General features: G+C 37.0%; 1 protein-coding gene across 7 annotated transcripts in view; it reads left to right on the top strand.

Annotated features, from left to right (window-relative positions):
• Positions 1 to 14,820, top strand: part of foxp2 (forkhead box P2) — a 789,456-nt gene extending 774,636 nt beyond the window's left edge. For 6 of the 7 annotated variants that reach the window (XM_043709540.1, XM_043709542.1, XM_043709544.1 and 3 more), the window contains one exon: positions 10,917 to 14,820. In XM_043709540.1, the coding sequence (XP_043565475.1) occupies positions 10,917 to 11,061 (145 nt within the window). In that variant the 3' untranslated portion in view covers positions 11,062 to 14,820. The remainder of the gene's footprint in view (positions 1 to 10,916) is intronic. The other variant, XM_043709552.1, reaches the window with a different exon arrangement.
• The last annotated feature ends 12,521 nt before the right edge of the window (positions 14,821 to 27,341 follow it).

A 27,341-nucleotide genomic window follows, 5' to 3' on the forward strand; every position in this document is an offset into this window, starting at 1 on the left:
TTGAGCTATTTGCAAAGATGAGGAAGAAACTATTAGCGTTGCACGTCTTATGGTGCTCTAATAAGGGGCTCCAAAGTGTTTTGCATTCTTAAGTATTAAAGACTTGTTTTGAAGTACGGCTGCATCTAGAAATACATGATCAGTCCACAAACAGCAAATGATGAAATAAATCAGATAATCTGTTCCTTTAATGGTGTTTCATTAAACAAATCATAGAATTCCTATGGAGTACAAGCAGGCCATTTGGCTCAACAGACTATTTCTATTTCTTTGAATGTACCGTAGGATCCATTTAATTAGATAGATAAAGCTTTGATTGGGCTGCAAAATGGAAACTCTAGGCCTAAGAGTGGGGGCAGGTATGTTCAGTGATGACTAACTGTCTGTCTTCTTCAGTCAGAGAGCTCACAGTTGAGATCCAATCAGCTTATTAAGCAGTGAACAGTCAGCTTTTTGGCTAATCCATAAGCCTCAACAATGAAGTCCTGCTCCCCCATAAGCTATCAGCATTCAAGTCTGGCAGCTTCTGAATCTTAGAGATTGTCCGGCAATGTAACAGTTTTCAAGCACAGCACCCCGCTTTCTAATTCACCATTCAAATGGACTTCATGGCATGAATTTGCATTGCTTAAATAGTAGTCGCAAACAAAACTCATGATATTGTGATGAGCCGAGTTGCTGGCAAATAGCCTTTATAACACTAAAGATGAACTTTTACAAGTATGGAGCTTTATTCCTTTAGTTTTATATAGTTGAGGAAGGTACTTTTAAAAGTACTTTTGTTTATTTTACTTCCTATCTCATGCAATCTAAACTTTCTTTCTGTCCATTTAGTTTTTCTTCTGCACCTGATTTGAGGCTGAGTTAGTTATTCCAACTTGCAGTTCCTGATTCAGACTCCTTAATGATTTTTCAACCTAATGAGCAAAGGAAAGACACCGTTGCTTACCTTGTTCACATAGGTTCAAGATGTGTCCGAGACTGTGTACTATTTCAGTCTTCCACTTTCTGTAATTTACTGTGCAAAGGCTGGTGAGAATTAAATAGGAAAGGTAATGAAATTCTAGCTCATATTCTTCCCAGAGGAGATACACAGGCTGAATCAGCATCATAGTTGATTCATTTTATTGAGAACTCACACTATACCGACTACACACGAAATAAAATAAGTGACAACTCATTATGTCTCAAAGTACTTCTCATTGTTTAAATGTTGTGTGATTTTCACAAAACCAATTTCTCAAGCAGTAATAACAAGTTAATCTGGGCTTTAGTTTTAAAGAACGTTTGAACATATTGGCCAAAACACCAGAACGCCCACCACTTCTATTGAATGGTTTCTGATCAGGTATTGTTTTACAGGAAAGGCATCTAGCACTTCTGTTTTACATCTAAATGGAAATTGGCAGCATCAATAAATATATGGTCACAGCCCTGCACTGTGCTTATGCTGTGTCATCAAGTTTGGACTGACAATCAAATTCATGTAAGGGTACCATGAACTGTAACAAAATCAGAAATAACTGGAGAAAGTCAGCTGGCCTATGGGAAGAAAAGCAGAATTAATGTTTTGAGACCAGTGATTCTTCATAGAACTGATAGCAGCTCAGAAAAACTTTTAAAAAGGTATTTTTTTATTGAAAATTATGTTAGGATTGGTGAGGACAGCTGGGGGCATGGGGGGTGGAGGGGAATGGACAGCTGGAGATGGAGCCCAGAGAGATATATAAAAGGGATTAAAATTGGTAGACAGTGAAGTTTTGTCTTGTTCATTTCAGTCTACGTATTTTTTTAATATAACATCGTGATATGCTAAGTTGTTAACATCCCTTTCTCCCAGTTTCTCCATCTCTGTCACAACTGTTCTGATGATGCTATTTTCAGTAGGCAGTCCTCCGAAATATCCATCTTTTTCCTCAGCCAATGATTCCCCGCTACTGTGGTCGATAGGACCCTTGTCTGTGTCTGACCCACTTCCCACAATAGTCTACTTTTCCTTCCCACAACAATGATAGGGTCCCCCGGTCCTCACTTCCCACCCCACGGCCTCCACATCTAAAGGTTTTCCAACGGGATGTCTCAGCTGAACACACATTCCCTTTGCCTCCTTTGGCAGCATTCCATAGGGAGTGTTTCCTCCAGATCACCTTGGTCCACTTCTCTTCCATTTCCCAACACTTCCCATGGCACCTTCCAACACAATCTCAGAAGGTGTACTACCTCCTTTCCCCTCATCATCCAAAGCCCCAGACATATCTTCCAGGTGAAGCTGAGCTTTACCTGTGCTTCATTCAATCTAATTGACTGTATTTGCTGTTCACAATGTTGGCTCTTTTACATTGGAGAAATGAAATATTGACTGGGTGACCACTTTGTAGAACACCTATTTTCTGACCATGAAAATGACTCTGAGCTTCTGGCTGCCTGCCACTTCAACACACTACCGTGTTCACTGGCCAACATCTCTGTCTCAGGCTTGCTGCAGTGAAGCTGGAAAAGCAACACCTCATTTTCTGCTTGCGGACTTTGCAGCCTTCAGGACTCTGTATCAAGTTCAATAACTTTTGAGCCTGATCACGTCCTTCAATGTATTTTATCCATCCCTACAACCTATTCTTATCACGACATGGGTTGCTTTCAGCACAGACTACCCATTCTCACCTATTCCTAGCCCTCATTCTCACTACTTCAGCTTCTCTTCTGTCCTGGCTTACTTTCATTAATCTCCTTGTCTGTCTATCCCATTTATATCTCTCTTTCTCTGGCCTCTGTCTCCAACTATCTACTCACCTCTTCCCCTCCAACCCCCACCATCCCTCCCTGCAAAAGCCTGTCTGCGGCAGAATGCAACTTTTTCTAGCTGCCATCAGTTCTGATGAAGAGTCATTACACTCAAAACGTTAACTTTGCTTTCTTCTAACAGATGCTGCGAGACCTGCTGAGTTTCTCTAGTAATTTCTGGTTTTGTTTCAGATCTCCAGCCCCTGCAGTTCTTTGTTTTATTTTGTTATACACTATTTTGTTATACACTATATACACTATACACTATATGGGCGGCACGGTGGCACAGTGGTTAGCACTGCTGCCTCACAGCGCCAGAGACCCGGGTTCAATTCCCGCCTCAGGCGACTGACTGTGTGGAGTTTGCACATTCTCCCCTTGTCTGCGTGGGTTTCCTCCGGGTGCTCCGGTTTCCTCCCACAGTCCAAAGATGTGCAGGTTAGGTGAATTGGCCATGCTAAATTGCCCGTAGTGTTAGGTAAGGGGCGGTGACGGTAGGTGACACTTCGGCGGGGCGGTGTGGACTTGTTGGGCCGAAGGGCCTGTTTCCACACTGTAAGTAATCTAATCTAATCTAAAAATGTAAGTAATCTAATCATTTGTGAAACCCAAGTCACATCCATTGGATCAGAGTTGTGTGTTTAGGTGAAGACAATAGGAGGAGTCAGAGCAAAAATAAGATTTTTTTTAAGTGTCCCATCTCCAACAAGGAAACTAGAGCCGTCACTAACAAGAATGTGTGTGGTGAGGGTTGGAGGAGAGAAAATTGTGTGACATAGTCAGTTAAAAACTAAGTTCCTACATCAAAACTAAGTCGAGTCAGCTTTGCCACATGGTCTGAATTACAATAAGTTATGTTACAATAACAATATGTTAACAATAAGTAGAGCCAATAAAAGCAATTAAATAAATAATCAAAATCCTCATTTGCTTCCTTTTATCACTAAAGTCCAAATCAAGGTGCAATTGTATCAAAGTTATTCTGTGAAAATTAAAATAATTTTAAATCATGTTAAGAATTTTAAATAATTTTTGCTCTTATGTAACTTATTTGATTGAACTCATTACCAGTCATAAATAAGTGGTGGATGACAACAAAATATAATGAGTTGTATGGTGGTGGTTTAAGACTGCAGCCAATGGAAGGCACTCTTTCATTAGCTGTGTAAAGAAGCTGATGATACCATAGGACCCTGTAAAATTTGACGACAAGATTTGTCAGATTAAAAAAGCTGCTACTCTGCAATTCAGTTTTCCAGAGTTAAGGATCAAGGTGTCCTGATTCAGAGAACCCCTAAAGTTGAATCTTGTAACAACAGTAAAGTGACAGCATCTTGAATAATGGGAGAAACATTACTGCCATCAAAACCATTCATAGTTTTTGTTCAGAGAAATATAGGATCTTATTATTTTTACTTTGGGGTTCTTATATATACTCTTTTGACATGTGTGGCAAGTTGTTCATTAATTGTGGAAATACTACATACTCAAATGTAAAATATACCTAGTAAAAAGAAAAGTGCAAAGGTTTTATTTGGTTTGTAGTTAGCTATTTGAAAAAATGTTGACCTTTCCGCTTAAAATAGCTGGATTATTTAATGTCAGATAATATTTTGAACAGTTAAGCAGAACAATATGTAATTACCAGCACTGCAAAACTTTCAGTTTTCCAGCATATAATTTTTTTTAATGAGAATCACAAGGATTTGGTGAAGCATTCTTCAGAATCTGAGTGAATGCGTACTCAATATTTAGCTTACACCAAAAAAAATTATAACAAAAAAATTGTGCAAAAGAATTGATTTAATATTGTTTCCTTTTGGTCTTTTTTTCTTTTTCCCATAAATTATGAATGTTAATGACATCACAGAAAGTGACCATGTGAGGGAGCTGAATTAACAATACTGTAGAGGCAACGTTTAACTAAGGATGTTTCAGCAATTTATTTCAATTGTATGCTAATTCAATCTCTCTCAACACTGGGGTCAGTGGTGCCTTCGAGCTAGATTCCCTGATGATGCCATCCACAGTTGTTGAAACAAATATATTTCATGAATTAACAGGGTCACTCAAAAATATGTGTAAGTATCTGATTTTTAAAATAATGTACAGATAATGGGACATGCTTTATAATACACTGAACATTGTGAGTTTTCATGAGAAACGTTGGTATTTAAAAATATTTCTGTGGAATACTTACATAACAAAACTTAATGCACTGATCTGAAATGTGTTCTTTTGCTATTTCAACAGTAGTACTAAACTGTTTAAAAATGGTTACTACTCCATTAACATAGCAGATGCTAGCGTATTAAGCATTCATCTGTAAGCAATCTACAGCAGATTTTCAGGACCAATAATTTTTGATTTAGCAACAAAACTGATTAGAATTTTAAAATAAGGTAGAACATGGCTTTTGGCATTGTTGAATAAAATGCATACAGTTGCTCTTCTAAGTTAATGTGAAGATGTATAGTAGTCCATTCTTGATGGTTGTCTCTTTCTTGATTTAGTTGGTGGGTGTGGGCAGTGTGAAAGTCTGGACCTTATTCCCCCTCTATGTCAGTATAGCCTCAGAATTACTCAACAGGACATGTGCTGAATGATCTTAAAAAAAGTAAGATAATTCTATCCTGAGATGGAGCACCTCTCCTCCAATCCTAACATCAAACAGTAACCTAGCTATGACTCATTCACACAGAATCAAAGAAGTGTTATGGTGCAGAAGGAGGCCATTCAGCCCATCATGTCTGCATCAATTCATCAAATGAGCATAATACCTACGGCTGATTACCCTGTGTCATTTCTATCCAAATAATCATCCAGTACCTTCTTGAATGCCTTGATTGAACCTGCCTCCACCATGCTTCCATGCATATCCCAAAAACTCCCTGTGAAGACGTTGTTTTTCATCACCTCACATTTGCTTCTTTTGCAAATCATTTTAAGTCTGTGCTCTCTGGCTCCTGATCCTCTTATGAATGAGAACAGTCTACATTTTCCAGCCCCCTCATGATTTTGAAAACCTTTTATCAGATCTTTTCTTCACTTTCTTCTACATTCAAGAGATGTGGGTGTTCCTGGCTGGACCAGCATTTCTTGCTTGTTCCTAGTTATGCTTGAGAAGATGACAAGCTGCCTTCTTGAGTTGCTAGTCCATTTCATGTAGTTTCACCCACAATGCTATTGGCAGGGAACTCCAGGATTTTGACCCAACAGCAGTGAAGGAAAGGCGATATATTTCCAAGTCAGGATGGTGAATACTTTGGTGATGGAGTTCCCATATATCTGCTGTCTTTGTCTTCCTAGGTGACAATGCTTGCAAGTTTGGAGGCACTGTCTAAGAAGCTCTGGTAAATTTCTATACGAGACATTGTAGATGACACACACTGCTGCTACTGAGCAGTCAGTGGTGGAGGTAGTGCATGTTTGTATACATAACATCTATCAAGTGGGCTGCTTTGTCAAGCTTCATGAATGTTGTTGCAGCTCTAATCATCTAGGCAAGTGAAGTGTGTGGGAGATCGACAGTCAGTAGGTGAGTTACTTGCTAAAGGATTTCTAGCCTTTGTCCTGCTCCTGTACCTCTATTTATATGATTAGTCTTGTTCCATTTCTGGGATGTTGATAGTGAGGGATTCAGTGATGGTAATGACATTGAATGTTAAGTAATGGTGATAGATTCTCTTTTGTTGGAGATAATCTTTGTCTAGCAATTGTCACTTGCCCTTTGTCAGCCAAGCCTGAATATTGTCCAGATATTGCTGAGTTCAGATATGAACTGCTTTAGTATCTGAATGATTCTAAACATTGTGCAATAATCTGTGAACATCCTGATTTCTGACCTTATGATGGAGGGAAAATTGGTGTTAAAGCAGTTGAAACTGTTTTGGCCTAGGATATAAACCTGAGGAACTCCTTCAGAGCTGTCCTGGAGCTGAGACGGCTGACCTCCAACAATCACAACTATCTTCCTTTGTGTTATGCATGACTCCAACCAGTGAAGAGTTTTTCATGATCAAAAGCAGCCTTGATATCAGGGACACACACACTCACCACCCCAATGGAGTATAGCTCTTTTATCTGTGTTTGAACTGGGATTGAAATGAGGTCAGGACCTCAATGGCCCTGGTGGAGTTTGGAACATTGTGGGCAGTTTTGGCCCTGCATCTAAGGAAGAATGTGCTGCCCTTAGAGGGAGTCCAGAGGAGGTTCACAAGTAGGACTTGTCATTTGAGGAGCGGTTGAGGACGCTGGGTCTACACTCGATGGAATTTAGAAGGATGAGTGGGATCTGATATACAGAATACTGAGTATTTCTTGCCATCATTCTAGTTAAGTATGTCAAGGGCTTGTAGGGAAAAGGCAGGGATACAGAGGACTGGTAATTGCATTAGCCAAATTCTCAACTTCAAACTAGATAAAGTGGATGTGGAGAAGCTGTTACAATTATTATGAGAGACTAGGACCTGAGGGCACAGCCTCAGTGTGCAAAGAAGTGAGTGCAGTGTCCTTTAGAAGTGAGATAAGAAGGAATTTCTTCAGCCAAAGGGTGCTGAATCTGTGGAACTCATTGCCATTGATGGCTGTGGAGGCCAAGTCATTGAGTGTATTTAAGACAGAGTTAGATAGGTTTTTGATTTGTGAGAGGATCAAGGGTTACAGAGAAATGGCAAGAGAATGGGGTTGAAAAGTATATCAGCCATGATCGAATGGCAGAGCAGACACAATGCGCAAACTTCTGCTCCTGTATCTTATAGTCTTATAGAATCCAAACTGAGCCATTAGTGAGCAGGTTATTACTAAGTGCTGCTTGATAATATATTGATCACCTATTCCATCATTTTTTTGATGATTGAGACTAGGCTGCTAGGGCGGTAATTGGCCAGGTTGGATTTGTCCATCTTTTTGTGTACAGGTCATACTTTAGCAATTTTCTACATTGTTGGGTAGGTGCCTGTGTTAAAGCTGTAGTGGAAGAACTAGGCCCTTTTAAAAATTTCTCACAATCTTATATTCCACACCCATCTGATGAAGAAGTAGCGCTCCGAAAGCTAGTGCTTCCACATAAACCTGTTGGACTATAACCTGGTGTTGTGTGATTTTTAACTTTGTACACCCCAGTCCAACACCGGCACCTCCAAATCATTTAAATTTCTTGACATAAGTTCTGGGCCACGTCTTCACTCTTATTGTCAGAATATTGTCTGAACCTGAACCAATCAGATTTGCTATGACAACCTTAAAATCGAATTGAAGTCTTTCCAATTTTTAGAATTAGAATCCCTACTGTCTGGAAACAGGCCCTTCAGTCCAACAAGTTCACATTGACCCTTCGAAGAGTATCCCACCCAAACCCATTCCCCTGCAGTTACCTCTGGCTCATGCACCTAACCTACATATCCCTGAACACTACAGGCAAATTAGCATGGCCAATTCACCTAACCTGCACATCTTTGGATTGTGGGAGGAAACCCACGCGTACACAGGGAGAATGTACATACTCCAAACAGTCACCTGAGGCTGTAATCGAACCCAGGTCCCTGGTATTGTGAGGCAGCAGTGCTAACCATTGAGCCACCATGCTGTCCTTGAAGTTGGGAATTTGGCCAATATGACTACCAATCCTCTGTATCCTTGCCTCTTAACATGCCCTTGACATGCTTAATTTGAATGATTGCAAGAAGTACTAAAGTTTAGCACGTTTAGCTAAGTAATATTTCTATGATATAAAAACTCATGTTTCTCTCTTTCAAACTGCTGAAACCTTGTGATGTTGCATAGTATGGTCTTGATATGTTTTTGCAGTATTAGAATCAATATATTGTTGGATGTACTTTCCTATATCTATGTCATGAATGATATTCACCAGAGATTTATAGTTGCCTTAAAGGAGAAAATCTTTTCTTTTAATTCATTTTCAACTCTGGCATTTACAGGATCTTTAAAATGATTCAACACGCATAGTTTAGTTTTCTTGCTAGCCATACCAACACGTCAAAAAGAAATTGTATTTCAAAATGGAGAGAAAGAACCGTCATGCAGCATGGTTGCTGTTATTATCTGCATCATTATTAAGACTGACAAATCACCTTATTTTATTAAAGTACTCAGTAGTCTTGTTTGCACCAATTGAATATCCCTGCATGATTGCCAGCACAGTAATAATCCTGTAATAATGCTCAAGTGACTCAGACTAGTTGCAACTAAAATTGCAAATGTTTATCAGCAGGTATATGCGTGGCTTCATAAGGCATGCCACACGTTAAATACTGCATGAATCATTTTAGTACCTAATACTGTGCAAAGTGATTGTGAGCTCTCATAATTTCCCTTCTTTTATATTCCAAGCAAGCATGCTACTGATATGTAATTAATGTAAATTAAAGCTGCAAGCTATGCTTTTCATATTGTTGAAAGGTTTTTCTGTGTTTTATGACCATAGTAATCCAGTGTTCTCTTGACTCATTTATCTCTCTTTAAATTTTTGTATCCCTTATTTGCAGGTTTTTTTTAGTAATATGATAAATAAGAATGACAGTATTTTAAGAAGGCTTTCTTTGTCATTGAGCTCCTGGGATATTATCTGTCATCCTGAGTGAAGCCTACTTCTGAAACAAATGATTCATTTTAGATTTTAAATATTTAGGAAACTTCTATTTATTGCTATTCATTCTTAATGAAATGGATTGCCTTTTATTAAAGAATGCAGTGAGTTCATTATGTGCAGTTCATATTTAACTGCAGAAATCATGTCTTAAATTTTCTGAACATAAAAGAATTTATAAAGTTGTTTCCCATTGCTAAAATGTGCACTAAGATAATTTAATATTTTTTGGTATTATGCAATAATATTTCAATAAATGTAGATATTTAGTGCCTGTACATTAAAAAATTTCAAGTTGGGTGGATATAAATGTAATCTTCACTTACAAGGCAATGGGTTTTGTTTTGTAGATTGCTAAATAAGTGCTTAATAAGAGATTTCTTGAAATAATTTAATACATTTTCACTAGTTTTCAGTTAGGAAAAATTTTTGTTCACTAAATTGGTATGTAAAAGAACTAACCTTTCACTATTTCTGATATTCTATTTTCTCCATATTTTCTTCTGGTTGTGATGACTATTAAAACTGCAGAAATTATCTGTTTAAATAATAAATAACAAAACTGTATGGCTTACCAATAAGGTTGGAATAATAAGTTATTTTGCTGTGAATATTAAAGCGATCTGTACCTTTTAAAATTCAAAGTTACTCCTTTCATCGAAGAATGTAGCCCGAGAGATGGCTGGCAGGTTCAGTCACTTTCTAATGCAAAAGTACTTGATAAGGAAATTTTTTCACTGTGAGTCCCTGATGCATCTAATGTGTCAAAAATAATTAGGTTTTGGCAGATTTATCATTGCAGCACAACCCTTTCCTTGAGTAGGGCCTGGATCATGTTAAGCCTTGTTTGTGGGTGACAGCATTATTATTCTTGTTAGTTGCCCACTTCCTCATCATTCTGTTATGTTTGGAAATTTCCCACCTCAACTTGTGTTCCTCACCAGTGTTTTTCTTCATTTATTGACAGTTGGTAAAGATATTCATTAATTTAGAGTTAAAAACATGTATCATCATGTCTCGCTGAACTGCTGGGCTGAAGTTGATTAATGGCGAAGCCTTGCTGCAGGTATTCCTCTTGAGAAGAAGCACACCAGCCCTGCATATTAATGAAAGACTGCAGTTTCTATTAACAAGATAAAAAAGCAGGTCTTCTCTAGCTGGAGGGGTAGGGTATGAAAAATTCTAGATTATTTATGATATGGCATTTTTCACCATGTGCCATAAGTGAACTTTTATAGCTTTTTCAGATCACTGTGACCTTTCTGATTTATTTTTGGGAGGAAAAAAGGTAAACTTCAGGGGATAAAATCAGACATTTTAAACCATTTGACACTCGCGATGGTTTAATTGATGATGTAGCCTTTTTGAGAAATAATTATCTGCTGAGCATAATAAAACACTAAAACTGGGCTTCTGCAAATCAAATTTGTTTATAAACATATACCATTATTTCCACTTAACTGAAAATATCACATTGTTTTGTGTTGATGCTCCTCATTAACACATCTTTATTTTCAAATTTACTCAGACAACCCATTCATGTCAAAGAAGAACCAATGAATGCAGAAGAAGATGAGGGCCCCATGTCCTTGGTAACGACAGCCAATCACAGTCCAGAGATAGAAGAGGACAGAGACATTGAAGAGGAACCTTCATCTGAAGACCTAGAATAAGATGGAAGTTCAGACATTATCACAACAGGGTCATGTTACAGACCTCCGTAACCACTCCGTGTCATTGGATATTTGGCAGACTTTTACTGTGACTATTTATTGAGCATGAGACAAGGAAACAGCCTAATGGAACTATCTGTGATTTCTACTGAGTACCAAGGGATGACAAGCATTGGAAATTGCTTGCTTTTTTTTCCAACTTATAGAAAATTGGATTGCAAAAAAATACGTTTTCTGATAAACTTTCCTCTTTCTCTGATGGCTTGACCATATCAAATTGTTACCTAACTCTTACTGGTTGATGGATTGACCGAATATCGGAATGTCAGCTAAATAGAAAGTCAATGGCCTCTTATACTGCCAAAAATAGTGTTAGCTTCATTAAATGTGAATTTTTAGTATACAGTAGCTAAAATAGATAATTTGCTGATCCAGTTCAAGTTGTTGTTGATTTTAATTTGCACAGTAGTGTCAGAAAGTAGAATCACTGCCTGTAACTAGTTAAATTTTGGGGACAGATCAGATTTTGTGTTGGTGCCACCAACTATTATGTTTGTAGTTAGATATTACAAAACCACAGTAATTAGACTGTTGTGGATTTCTAAGGCAAATAAACACCTTAGGTTTCCAGTCTGTGCTATTAGTGTTGAAATGTAAAGTGCAATCTTATATGTTTTGAAAAAAGTTCTATCATCTGTGTAAGTACCATATGGAAATTATGCTTTTCTGCATACTCTACAACAGTTCTCTTTACCTCCTTGTATTTAAGCTTTGTCTACCTGTAAACATATTCAAAGGCAACAGCTAAAACCAAAGTCAACTCTGACAATGGCCAATAGCTCAAAGACAGAAACAACCATTTTGATGGGCCGCCTTCTGTAACTTTAATTAGTACAAAGGAACATTTACATGAACTACCTGCTGTTTTCTGATGACCTCTGGGATCTTTTATTTAACCCTAAAGGAAAGTATTCAAGATGACAAAGTCAGATGTGTGATCTGCTGAGTCCAAATAAATAATTTTCAGTGACAAATACTACACAGTAACAAAGTAGGAAGTTATATTAGGAACCAGCTAAATGTGCATCTTTGACCAAAACAAAATATATGTACTTGATGCAATTGCAGAATTTATATTGATGTTTTCATTTCACACTTTAAATAAACATTTAGAGACCAGTAATGAAGGTGAGATTATAATACTGATAAATTCAGTAGGCTTCATTTGCATTTTTTCCCGTACGGATAACAGTTTTTACTGGTGGCTTTGTAATGTTTTTGTAAAGCTTATGTCTTGCTTGTTTTGTCTTTTTCCATGTTATGTTCGTCAAGAAGAGTTTTCAGATTTCACTTAAAAAATAACCGTAGTAACCAAACATTGAAAAACTAGTGAAGCCAAAAATTATTTTCACTTTTGAGTTCAAATGATCTGGCTGAGTTTAACAACGAAAGCAATTTTTATACTCATTTCAAATCATGGTGTTTAATAGTCATTATACCAGACATTTCCATTTCTCTCAAACCAAAGTGACACAAATTTCTGCCTCTGCGTATATGTGATGTTAAGGCTTAAAATATCTGCTATACCTAACAATGCATAAAAAAACTTTTCCTAAAATGTTTCATGATGCATTGTAATGTAGTTTTTAAAAAAAAGACAAAAATTGCTTAACACTGATATTTATTAACTCAAAATGTTGCATTTCACTTTGTGTGCCAATTCTGTGAAATACCTTACACTCCCCATCCACCACTCCCCTCACCCCATCCCCCTCCCCACCCCCCCAAACCAAGGGACCTCATAACCTAATTATGGTTATTGCTTTACAAACAGTTTTTGACAGGACGTGGCTGGTAGAGTTTAAAAAACTTGCCAGTTCCACGCGAAAGAGCTGGTTCCTGCAAACCAAGCTCATCATTTATTCTTTGCTGGAGTCAGCAAGTAGACTTAAGACATTACACAGTCATCTATCACACCAAATAAAAGGACACAACTGCTTTCAGTAGGGTTCTTCCATTCACCCTAAAGGTTTTCTGAAAGCTTCTACCTCTGCATAACACACCAGAACAATTGTGGCAGATTGTATTATTTGCGAGTATCACAGTTAACTGTTACTCTCACTATGCTTGTCTATAGTTCATGGTCAATGGAAGGTTTACGTTACCAATGTGGGGGAGAAAGATTTCTAATAGGTTGTCTTCAAACATTTGTTGGACACTAATGTTTGGATTTATTGAAAGGGAGATAATGTAATCGAAGTGCATGTGTAAAACTACTCAATTGGACTGGAAGTAAGGATGATATGTGAATTCATCTGGAAAGAGATCTGAGGGTACAGTGCTGGTAGCATGCATACCTCAGTCACACATCTTTTGGAATAAAAGTCTTAGCCACAGATTGCATATACCTGTAGAATTTTGCATGGATTTTGTACGAGTACGATTAAAAATAGCTGCTTGCACATTTTACCAGAAGAACCTCCAAAACTCTGCAAATGCTTACAATAGGTTTTAGGTTTATTGGGGTTTTCTGATATGCTCTGTCTGTATTTTGATAATTGTGCATAATTATGTAAAAAAAAATTGTTGGTGGGCCCATAAATGACCAGACTTTTTTAAGCAAGCTTTGCTTTAATGCATTTCATGTATTTTTTACTCTATTTTATACCATTGCTTGCTAATATTAGCAAATCTGCTTTCTTGCATCTGCTTTGCATAGCTATTGTAAGGCTTTAAAATAATGTATGTATTTATTGCTTGAATTTCAGTGCATACTTATATGGCATACTGTGTGGCAAAATTAAAGCTCATTTATCCTTGCTTCTATCATATGCTGATGGGGACTGTGGTCCTTTATATATAGTATCTTTTAGCTGTAGCACAAACATCAATTTATGTATTGGTGGATTATGCCTATTTGTTTATTTATCTTTTTGAGGTAAACTAATTTTGATACTTTCCATTACTGTGTACTGTGTTCATGCCTTGAATTCTCAAAAGTGAAAAGTCATGACTGAAATTTGTAACAGCTGTTGCTCTGTATTCAAGGCTCTCACTGCTGAATAAAGTAAAGGACCAAACATAGGACTTAAAAGGAAACTAGACTACCACTAACAACAGGGAATTATCAGGTTTTATTGTACCTTTTTTGTCAGTGCTGTAAAACCATGTGAGTATTTTTTTTTAGGCTTTATACATGCTGTAGTTGAATTCATTGTAAAGTTGTACTGACTGAAATTAGGATTTTGTGCACATTACTAATCTTGTTACAATTAGAGTTGACTGTTTTTTACTGGACAGAGACTGAATGAAAGTTGACATTAACCCATTGGCATTTTCACTTATTTAAATCTATTGGTAATCATGTGTTTTCATTTTGGAGTTCCTAAATTATATCACCAGTATAAAACTTAATAAACCCTGATTAGTGGATAAGTAATGAATTGTACCTCCATTGGTAATGAACTGAGCAGCAGTGATGGTTGTAATGTAATGTAAAAAAATCAGCTCCTTTCTAAGGTACTGAACAATGTTGTCACTGGCACTGCCATAGAATTACAAGGTGTGAAAAACATTTTTCCTGTATTATAGTATTCCATCATTCAATGTGTCTGTTTAAACAGACAATAAAATGTGTATTATAGTTCTAGATGTGTGTAATCAGTACTAATGACAGATAATGGCATTATGAAATGCAATAAATAGTTTATCACACATATTAAGCTCATCTGTTATGTCCTTGTTAACAGACAGCATTAACAGGTTTTAAAATTTTGTACTTGCCTGAGAGTAGAGATTGATTTTATGCTTTATTGTACAATTTAATTGAATCATTGATTTTTGATTTGCAAAATTGTGGATAATTTCAGCTCAAGCTCCCTGAAGGATTTCTCACTTTTTTTTAATCAATATCAAAAGGAAAATATGTGAGAGAATTCTGTTTTTACGTAAAGTTGCATTGAAGTCTGTTTGTTTCAGATGACTGAAGAAAGGAAAACAAAACCATAGTGAGAATCATGAGAAAGTAGAGTGAAGTTGTTTTTCTTGTTTGTAACTTGGGAACTCTTAGTGTAAACAATAATTTGTACAACATGAGGGTGACTGTACTTTTGTATAAAATGATTTTAAGAGAAAGTGTGAAAAGGGGACATTTGCCGTTTTAAAAACAATTGATTTAGAACTACATTTCCAGGTCATGAAAGACAATTGAAACAGATTATATTAACACCTTATCCAGTGTAGTCAAAAAGATCTTTAAAACAAAGGAAGTGTGAATGTATTGCTTAAGATATGGTTGATATTGCTTTATTATATATCAAGAACTGGATTAAGAATAATATATCATAAAGGTAAATTTGTGCAGGACATATCCTGAATGAAAAGAGAAATGTCACTGAGAATAATATTCTCCAAACTTAACAGTATGTGAAATAGTATTAACTTCCTGAGAGGTAAATCTTTATTTTTTTTTTCCTGGGTATGCAGTGTAACTTTGCCAGTGTAACCTTACTGACAAAGATCACCAGATTGTAGAAAGTGAAAATAAAATGTGCAGGAGTAATGTATTTCTGACATGCTGAGTCACAATTTGAGAGTGTTAGTTCTGAATTCACCTGTTCTACATTCTATTTGGCAGTGACTGAATAAAAAAATGATCCATAGTTCAACCTACTCTCAATTTAGCAAAAGGAAGGATACAAATTTTTTTTTATTATCATTTGCATTTCACTATGTTCTTTCCTTATTTTTGAAATAAAATCAACAATATTCTGTCGCTACCTGCACAGTGAAATAAATGTGTGCACTAAGGTACAGTTGATATTAGGTTAAAAACTTGATTAGGGTCCACCTTCCTTTATTTACATAAATGTTTTCATTCACACCTCCATCTGGAATGGCTGACAAAGTCAGTGTTTATTACCTATATCTAATTGCCCTTGAGAAGTTACTAGGAAGTTGCAATTCATGTAGTATTGGTATAGTGCTGTTAGGGCAATAATACCAGGATTTTAACCCTGCAAGTGATAGTCCCATGTTTACCAGCAGATGAAAAAGCAAATTTCCATCCATATAAAGATTACTTTAGGAGTTTTCTTGAAAATTATAAATCAAAATTTGAATGTAATTCAAGAAAACTTATCTATTTCTAAAACTGAATAAGGTGTGAGGGAAATAATATACACAGATTTACTATTGGAAATTGTTCCTTGTACAATGTTTACACGTACAGCTGTCTGCTTAGTATTAGATTTGATTGTAGAGGGACTCAGATTTAAACATGCGCTAACCATTCAACCTTTTCGATGTGATATATATCACCATTGTACATTCTCTGCCAATGAACTGTTTGCACTGGAAAATGATTTGCTTTGAATGCATTATGGTATCATATCTTCATCAAGGTAATCACAATCATATTTAACTTGCCTCAATCTATAAATAAAGGATAGGAGCTGGCAGCAAGCTAAATCTACACAATAATGGCATGTAGTACAGATACACAATCCTTTATCCGAAATGCGAAAAGCTCTGAGATCTGAAATTTTTTTGTAAAGTGTGGAGCATCATTTTGGCATGCAAACAGGTGACCTAACTCCACACCCATTCAAACCGTGTCACTCAGATGTGATGTGGCAGCGTGGCCCAGCACTGGCAATTGTGTTTTAGCACTTGTACTATTCACACATGTGACTGCTGTAAGGTAATTCTTTTATTATTTCACTGTGAAAATATCATTTATTCTGAAATTTGAACAATTCCAAATTCCAAAAAGCTACTGACCCAAGGATTTTGGTAAAGAATTGTATACCTGTATATGTCAAACACAAACAACTTCCCAATCCGCATTTTTCATGAAAATTCATCATATTGCCTTATTATTTCGTTCGACTGGCATTGTACAAATAATACATCTATCATTTTGATCAGTTGATATAAATAAAGAATGGTGGGATAAATTTTCACATGACAAGGCTCTTACCTTGCAGGGGTAGTGTCCTTACCTACTGACCTTGAGGCCGTATTCGAGTCGCACCTGCTCCCGAAGTATGCAATAACTAAACAGGTTGGTTAGAAAATACCTAGATTTCCACATGGTACAATGGTAGTGTCCCTATCTTTGAGCCAGGAGAGCTGGGTTGAAGTCCCACCTGCTACACAGGTGCAAGAGTTGCACGATTATTATCTCACTCACAGGTATGCAATCATATCACTGAATACGTTGTTCAGAAATTATCTAAATTTCCACATTTGGCTGGTTGCCAGGCAGACCAAACATCCTCACTGCATGTCCAAAGGAAGTGGTCAGAGGCAAAAAATATACTTGGTCCTAAGTTAAGTATAATTGGAAAGCTGCTGCTGCTAGCAAGCACTTATTGGCAGTTCACCAATAGAAGGAGATCTTGCAGTTCTTGTGCAAACCTAACTATGGATACGTAAATTGGTGAGCAATCATGTGCAAATGCTTGAGAGGATAACTCTCAGGATGGTTTTTGTGGGTTTCCAAAAGGAGTATTAATGCCGACCAAAATCACAGAAGGAGGAATTTTTCAGTGACCTGGAACATTTTAAGGGCTACTCAGTGCCAATGGTGGGTGGGATTGGGAGTCTGTACACTATTCACGAAATGTCCATTATTACTTTAAAATTGCTTACAGACTCAGTGTGCAAGTACTGATGAGGTACACTCATTTGAAGGCCTTCATGAACGATGGCAGCGGCTATAAGGAAGAGAGTGCTGTGCTATGACTCTCACACATCACTGTTCAGTTCCTATTTAGCTGTTAAGATGCAAATCATCTCTAATAAAGATATTAATGAAATTTATGCAGGTATATTATTAAATTAAACAGACCATATCAGAGAGTGTGACTGTTAGGTGCTTACACGTGGCTGTGAGCTTCCTACAGGCTGGCAAAGTATGTTGACGTGAGGTGTGTTATGCAACTCACTTGTCATACCCTCCTGAAGTACTGGTTCCTTTTGCTGCATTGTCCCCAAGTTGCAAATAGCAGAGTCCTGCTGCTGATCTCCTCAGCCATTGCCATCTATGCTGGATTGAAATCAATCCTTTTTCCTCCCTTTATCTTTCAGTGGGATATGGATGTCACTGTCAAGGCCAGCATTTGCTAGCCACCCCATGGTCACCCTTGGACTGAATGGTTTTCTCAGCCATTTCAGAGGGCAGTTAAGAATTAACCATATTAATGTGGGTGTGAGTCGCATGTAGTAGGCCAATTGAGATAAGGATGGCAGATTTCCTTCCCTAAAGGACATCAGTAAACTAGATGGGGGTTTTACAAACATCAATGATAGTTTCATGATCACCATCACTGAGAATAGATTTTTACACCAAATGTTTTTATATAGATGTTGGAGTGAACAACAAACTCATGTGCCCAGAGCATCAGCCGATATCTCTTGATTACTTGTTCAATGACATTACCAGAATGCCACCATTTCTCCCATCCTTTCGAGACCTCATCTCACTACAACCTATCAACTGGAACTCCAGGTAAGAATGCAACACCCAGAGGCAGCCTTTGCTGGCCTCCTCTCCATTTTTGTGAAGGTTGAAACATCCAATTGTTGGTAAACTCTCTGACAGCTGCAATGGTCATTTTAAAGAATCCTTCCATTGACAGGAGAGCTGATTCATCCTATCCATCATCTCTAATTACTCAGGGAGTCCAGATCTGGATAACAATTAGTTTGCTTGTGGCAAGGAGCAACTGGAAACCAGCTAATGGAGAAGTTGGTTATATGGTCAAGAAATGGACCTGTTGTCTGTCAGATACTAAGGCCATAAAATGACTTCTAATATTTTGTTCATTGTATGAATTTGCATTTATATTTCACCTTTTACAAACTAAATGAATGTCAAAGATTTTTACATACACTTCAAAAAGATATTTCAATGGTATGTGTTGTTACAATATAGAGAATATGCCGAAGCTCATTGAAACAGTGAAGATAACAGACTGTTGAGTAGTTGTTAATGTGATAACATTATTATAGCCTAGTGTGTGTACTTTACAATTATTTTTAAACAATTATTTGTGTTTATAAATTTAAGACATAAATTTGAAATCAGTTTCATTTGAATCCAATGGATTAAAATAAAAAGCACTTGAATAGTTAACTGTAATTAGATGATACTTAATAAAACTGCAAGGTTTATTGACATTACTAAGTGATATTAAAATATATTCTATGATCACTCAGGTAATAGAAAAGCTTGGATGGTTGGTATAGAACTTAGTTTCAAATATGTCATACAAGTGTTTGTTTTGTTGATGAAAGCCATGATGTGGAGGTGCCAGTGTTGGACTGGAGTGGGCAAAATTAAAAATCACACAACACCAGGTTATAGTCCAACAGGTGTTTTTTGGAAGTTAGCTACCTGATGAAGGAGAAGTGCTCTGAAACCTTGTAATTCCAAATAAACCTGTTGGAATATAACCTAGTGCTGTGTGATTTTTAACTTTGTTGATGAAGACACACTATTGATTGGTCCTATTTGATTTTTCTCTTTGGGTTTACCAAGGTTATCTTTTAATCCACAAGAATCTTGTCAGAATCCATAGAAATTTAAGAGAAGATCATCAATGCTTTAATTATCACTCTAGTGGCCTCCTCCAATACTCTGCAGTATAGAATATCAGATCCCAGGGACTTATCAACTTTCAGTCTCATTAATTTCTCTTGCACAATCTTCTTACTATTGATAATTTCTTTCAACTCCTAATTCTTCCTAGTCACTTAGATATATAATCATGGATGATTTCTGATATCTTCCTCATTGAAAACAGACTTAAAGTAATAATTGGCTTCTGTGCCATTTCTTTATCCCCGTTATAAATTGTCTTGACTCTGCCAGTAATGGACCTACATCATTTTACCCAAATGTCTGACTCTTATATGTAACTGTAGAACTTTATAAAGTCTGTTTTTATATATTCAAATTCTATTTTCCCCCTCCTTATTGATTTGTTCATCTTCCTATGCTCATTTGTTACTATGTATGGCAACTTTGTAAATGCTTATTTGTTACATTTTGGCTCAACAGCTGTACTTGTTTCTAAATCTCATTGCTCCTTTAATCAATACTTTGTCCATTTCTGGACTTTTCAGATTTTGTCTGAAGGAGACCTTCCCACTTTTCCTGCGCAACGTCATTCTGTTTTATTTCAAGCTTTATTTGTTTGTTAACCTACTTATTTCATAGCCTTTAGTTTTTGCTTTTGATCTTCTGTATACATTTGTTCAACTTTAAAAGACTTTCCAATTTATTATAATTCTACTAAAAATCCATGTCCAATCAATTTGATTAATATTGGTGAATATGCTATTTGTTTTAATTGCTCTCTTTTCACTTTGAGTTGAGCTCTTTTAATATAATAAACCTGACTCCTCATTTCTGTTGAGCTCATATTCATCAGTTTGATAAAAGTTAACAACTTACTTGCTCTGAGCTTGCACTTATTACACTCAAGAAATCAAGTGGAAGATATGATACACAGCAGAAGACTTTTCTCCTGCATCTAAGATTATTGGATAATCTAGGCAAAATAAAAATGAAGCATTAAGTGAAGAGGACTGCATGATCCGAATAGAGTTCAGCCTATGTTCCAACCATTAAATCTAATCAATTATCATACAGACTCTTTTATAGGTACAGGAGGAAGAAATAGATATTTCAAGGAGTGCCTGCACTTCTGGAATTTACATTCTCTTAGCTTGCAAGTGGTCTTGCTATCTGGGATACTTTTGTCCTTTTGATCCTTTTCCACAAAGCGGTAAATGAACATCAAGATCAAAATTATAAACAACAGCTTTAATAAATCAGGCTGTCAGGATCCCATTGTTTGATGTGTTTGTATTTCATTAAGCTATGCCACTCTGTTTGGTTTTTGGTTAAGTAACTAAGATCTGCAAATTGTCTTATTTATATGACTAAGATTTATTTAAATTAATTTTAAAATGTTACATGTTTGTTCTGTTTTGACCCCAGCTATATAATGGACCACTACACACCCCATACTATAGAAGGATTAACTTCAGTAAGCTACTACCTTTGCCAGTTATCATGCAAAAGGTTAAGGTGCTCTTCACTAATACTCTCAGCATGAGTTCAACCCAATGTTAACTTGTTTTTATTTCAAGTCAATAGATCATTTCCAGAATTACATAATTGAAAAGTCATCTTGACAAAGGATCTTCCTCACCCGCATAATGCAATTGGTTTCAGTGAATGACTAAATTACAATTTATGATATCTGTTAGCCTTCTCAATATGAAATGTGAAGTTCCACTAAACCGTTCCCCATTTTGTTCCCAAGACATTAAACCCAGCTTCGAACAGTTATTAAGGAACTATCCTAATACTATATTAATTTTCCCATATGATCTTTCTCTTTCAGACATTGTATCTTCAGTCAAATGTTTGATACTTTACTGCTTTCAAACCTGAAATGTCAGGCTCCACTATATTTTATGAACTGACTGTCAGTAGTAATGGAGGAGATTAAAATGTTGATTTTACAATTGATCTTAACAAGTTTCAACATTGTTGAAGGAGGCCGTTCCCTTGAGTTAATTTCTCAGTGAGATAAGTTTAATTTGTTTAGCTATAGTGGCGTTTTCATTCCCACTGAGGCATAAAATTTGAAGAAATATATAAATACCAACTCATAACAAAACGTTAATCAGAAAAATAGTTTTTTGTCCGAAAAAGGGTGTCATTTCTATTTCCTAAGTGAGTAAATCTCTTACTCATTCATAAATGGAACTATAAATGCATAGTTTAGATTACACATGCAGTTGAACATGTTTAATCTTATACAGTAAAATTCAAACACTTTTGAAGTAAAGATTTCTGCTCTTTGTCTCAATAAAGATAATATCTCAGAACAATATGACTCCTCTTGTAGAACCTTTTCTCAGGAGAGAGTTAGAGCAGATAGAGTCCATGATAGAGTAAAATGTACTTAAATCTATGGAGTGAAACTTGAACTCATGATCTGTTGACTCAAAGGCAACAGTATTACCCACTGAGTCATGACTGGCATAATATATATTTAAGATCTTGCAGAGAGAGTTTAAACAATGAGATACTAGATTGAAAAGCATGGTCTTTGGATTGTGTGGCACAGGAAGCAATGTTAAAGAGAGGCAGGTTAGAAAGGAGCATTGTATCAGTGAGGTTAAAAGCAAGACAGTAAACTATTTTGAATGAAGTACTTGCATCTTACCATAACAGGATTAATCAATATGGCTATTGCTGCTGGAACTGTATTATTGTCCATTCCAAATTGCCTTTGACTGAGTAACTTGTTAAGCCAGGGCTGAGTTTGCGGTCACGTGTGGATCAGACAAGATGGTATACTTTATTCCCTAAGCAACATTAGTGAACTAGATGGATAATTATGTCAATCAACACATTGTTACCATTAAGCTAGTTATAAATCACATTATTTTAATTTAATTCTAATTTTAGCCATCTGCCATTGTGGGATTTGAACATATGTCCCAGAGCATTTGGCAGGGACTCTGGGTTACTCGGCCAGTGACATTACCACTATGCCACCACCTCCCTGTAACATAAGCATCAAACCTAGAGACAGAAAGCAAAATCAACAAAATTATTGGCATTGTAGTGCAATGCTTATTTAAAATATATAATGAGTATTTTGAGAGAAGAAAGAAACAGGCTTTGTAACAATGGATGTTCATGTTACTGTAATAGAAAAGAAAAAATAGGAAGACAGTTTCAATCAAAATAAAGTTGATTGGGCTCCAGAACAGATGAGTGCTCCATTCCTTCAGGTTACTGCCCAAGCAGTGAAGATTGAAATGATATATGGATAGGATTATGACAACTGGAACAGAAGTTACACTATTTGCATAACTGGTTACTGAACAGTGAAAGTTAGATAAAGGGGCAGAGAAACCCAAAATGGGTACAGGAGTAGGCCATTTGGCTCATTAAGTCAGGTTTGTCATTCACCATGATTATGGCTGATTCCCGACTGTAACACCATACCCCTTGAGCGTTTATCCTCTAGAAATCGATGTATTTCTTTCATAAATATATTTAGTGACGACCTCCACAGCCTTCAGTCACAGAGAATTGCATCATTTCACCACCCTCTGAGGGAAGAAATTTCTCCCCTCAGTCTGCAATGGTGACCTCATACCCTGAGATTGTGACCAGCATTCACTCTTATTACTTCACCAGCTGCATGATCCTCCAAGGCCCAGCATCCAGATGCTGATTGCTGTGTGTGGAACATTGGAGCAGCTTCATGTACATGTAATCACATAGCTTAGAGGGATCGTTGACCTTTTTTTCTTGACCCCTCTGCCAGGGAAAACATCTTCCTTAGTATCCAATCTGTCCAGACCTGTAACACTTTTATTGATTTCAATGAGATTTTTATTCTTCTAAATAGAGTGAATAGAGTCCTAATTAACTTAATCTCTCCTTAAACGATGAATCTGCCTTCCCACGAACCAGTCTGGTGAAGTAATGCTGCACTAATTGGCAAGTATATCTTTTCTGAGGCAGGGAGACCAAAACTGCACACAATACTCCTGATGTGATATCACCAAAGCTGTGCTCAAACCCTCTTGCAATGATACCAACATATCTTTTGCCTTCCAACTACTTGCTACAGCTGATTGGTTGCCTTCAGTGACTGGTATACAAGGGGACCCAGATCCCTTTGTACATCAACATTTTCTTCCACCATTTAATAATTCTCTTCCATTCTATTAATCCTACTGGTGTGGATGACATCACAGTTATCCATGTTATGTCTCCCATGCATTTGACTACTGACTCAACTTGTTTAATTCACTATGAAGCCTCTTTAAATCCTCCTCATCACTCGCAATCACGACCAATTCTGTGCTGTCAGCAAACTTGGAAATAATACATTTGAGTCCCTTGTTCAAATCATTGATAGAGATAAATGTAGTGAATAGCAAAGGCACAAGCACTGGTATCTGTAGTACCCCATCATTATCATCGTTCACTGCTTACCCATAATAATCTCTTAGATATTCCTATTTTATATTTTCTGTCTGCTTACTATTTGTCAATCCATGCCAATATATTACAATCGATCCCATGTGGTTTTGATTTTACACACTAACCTATTATGTGGGATTTTATCAAAAGCTTCCTGAAAATCTAATTGCAGCACATTAACTGGCTCTCCCTCACCTATTAATTTTATTCCCTCACAGATGGTGGACATCACAGTCTGGGCCTGCATTTATTACTCTTCAAATATTAACTGGAATGGCATTATGGTTGGCATGGTGGCTCAGTGATTAACAGTGCTGCCTTACAGCACCAGGAACCTAGGTTCGATTCCAGCCTCTGAGTGGAGTTTGAACATTCTCCCTGTGTCTTTGTGGGTTTCCTCTGGGTGCTCTGGTTTCTTCCCACAGTCCAAGGTTGTGTAGGTCAGGTGAATTGGCCATGCAGAGTTGCCCATAGTGTTAGGTGCATTAGTCAGAGAGAAATGGGTCTGGGTGGGTAACTCTTCAGAGGGTTGGTGTGGACTTATTGGGCCAAAGGGCCTTTTTCCACACTGTAGGTGATCTAATTACACAGCTATGGTTTCCCTTGAGAAGATGGCGGTGAGCTGTCTTCTTGCTGCCATGTATTTGGTGTAGATATACCCAGAATGCCATTAGGAAGGGAGTCACATCCTAAAACAAAAACCTCCAATAAATTCATCAAACACTATTTCCCTTCATAAGTGAATGTTGATTTTGTGTCATTTTGTTGGTATTTTCTGTGACCTGTTATCACATCCTTCATAATCGGCTGTAACATTTTCCTTGCTGCTAATGTAAAGGAACCAGTTTGTAATTCCCAATTTTTTCCTTCCCTGCTTTTTCCAGTAAGTAGTTATGTTTGCCACCCTCCAATTTGCTGTGATTATTCTAGAATCTACAGAAGTTTGGAAGACAACAACTGATATCGTCATTATTTCCATGGACTCCTCCTTTAGCATCTTGAGATGCAGGTTATCAGGCCCTGGGGATTTATTAGCTTTCAGTCACATGAATCTCTCCAGCACTTTTTTCCCAACAGATAATAATTTCCCTCAACCCCTTCGGCTCAAAAGATCCTCACTTCCCTAACATTTTTGAGAAAGTACAGATCGATCTCTTGTAACACATGTTTTGTCAATGCGAATTTGTACTAATGTGATTGATGAATTGTTCACGCTGTTTCTACAGCGCAAACTTTTAAAATGTGTTGACTGTAATGCGAATATATCAGCAATACTTTAAGAGCTCTTTATAAAGCGTGATTTTTCTATAATGAGGGATGGTACAAGAATGCAACTACTGTGTTAAAGAAGAACTAACTTCATATCCTCTTCTGTGAAGACACAACTAAAGTAATTATGAAATTGCTCTGCCATTACCTTCTTTTACATTATCAATTTTTCTGTTTCAAACTATAAATGGAATACATTTGTCTTCACTTTTCTTTTCACATGTTTACAGAAGCTCTTATAGTCTACTTTTATGTTTATTGCAAGATTAATCTCATACTCTATTTTCTGCCTTTTAATAAACTTCATGGTACTTCTTTGCTGAATTTGAAACCATTTCTAGTTCTCAGGCTTGTTACTTTTGTTAGCACTTTTTTGCTTAGCTAGCCCTAGTTAGGTCCTGTTGTGTTCTTTCTACTGAAACTGTTGCAATGCATGCATAAATATTAATTATTGCTTATCCACTGTCATGTGTTTTAATGAAGTAATCCAGTCTAATTCAACCAGCTCATTGTCATATCTTTGAAGTTTAATTTGTTTTGATTTAGAACCTTTAGTTCTCCATTTCAGATTGGACTACTTGACTTTCTATCCTAATGAAGAATTCTACCATGTTATGTTCAAATTTATCCCTAAAGGACCTGCTAAAACAAGATTATTAATTAAGCCCTTCTCATTGCACAAAGCCAAATCTAAGTTGATTTGTACCTTGATTGATTCTTCAATGTATTGTTCTAAAACAAAATCCTGTACACGCTTCAGGACTTCATCCACAGCAGTATTATTACTAATGGCCTTTAACCAGTCTATACGTAGATTAAAATCATCCATGAGTATTGTAGCACCATTGTTGCATGCATGTCTAGTTTCCTATGTAATGCTACCCCCTATCATATCATTACCAAACTGTTTGGAGCCCTTTAGACAATTCCCTCCAATGTTTTCTACCCCTGTTGATGCTTAGTTCCACTGTAATTGATTCAACATCTACATTTCCCCTGTCAATATCTCTCTCACCATTGCATTGACTTCAGAATGTACTGTGGCCATTCAAGAATATCCTCACTCCTGAGAGCGGAGAGAAAATATGCAATTCTGGTGTCATGTCTGTGGCTGCAGAAACAGCCATCTATTTCCCTTACAATTGGATCCCTTTTGCTATTGCTCAGCCATATATTTTCCTCCCTCTCTGTACCACTGAATCACTCTTGATGCCAAGGACCTGACTCTCCTTGCATCCATCCCCTGATCAATTGTGTCCTCAGCTGTGTCCAAAACGGAAAATCTATTGGAGGAAATGATGGCCCCAGGATACACCCACTTCGCCTGCCTGGTGCTTTTACTCTGTCTGCTGGTCACCATTCCCCTTCTGCCTGTGCAGCCTTTACCTGCAAATATGACCAGCTCACTTTATATGCTATCCACAAAGATCTCAGCCTTGTGGATACTTGACATTGACACCAGCTACTGGTGAAGATTTACAACATAGATTTGCAGCAGTTGCAGCTGAAGGTACATCCTGCACACATGATCAGCCTGAACATTGAAAGGGTCCCTGACTTTCTATATCACACAGGAGCAGCATTTCACATGGCTATGCTGTCTTGCCATGACGTATCCTTTAATTACTGTCTCCACTTACTTCCTCTAGTTTCAAAAATATTGAATATCTGCCAGAGACTTTATCTTATTCTTAATGCTTTGAACATGCTTAATCTAAATTGAGGACAACAGAAATACTTATCTGGCCTCACCATGTTGGCTCCTGGTCCCAATTTATGAGCTTATGTTTTCCATGCGATATCATTCTTGAATATTTTGAACCCACTCCCTCTCACACAGCTTTTTAATTCCTGGTCTCCTTGGGGCTAAGGAAAGAAAAAGAAGAGAAAAGACCACCTCTCTTCACTACAGCACTGTGTGACTTCAACCCTTCTCACTGTCCGAACAGGCAGTTACAAAAGAAACAATTAAGTCACT

This window comes from Chiloscyllium plagiosum, chromosome 19, assembly GCF_004010195.1.
Source record: "Chiloscyllium plagiosum isolate BGI_BamShark_2017 chromosome 19, ASM401019v2, whole genome shotgun sequence".
NCBI classification, from domain to species: Eukaryota; Metazoa; Chordata; class Chondrichthyes; order Orectolobiformes; family Hemiscylliidae; genus Chiloscyllium; species Chiloscyllium plagiosum.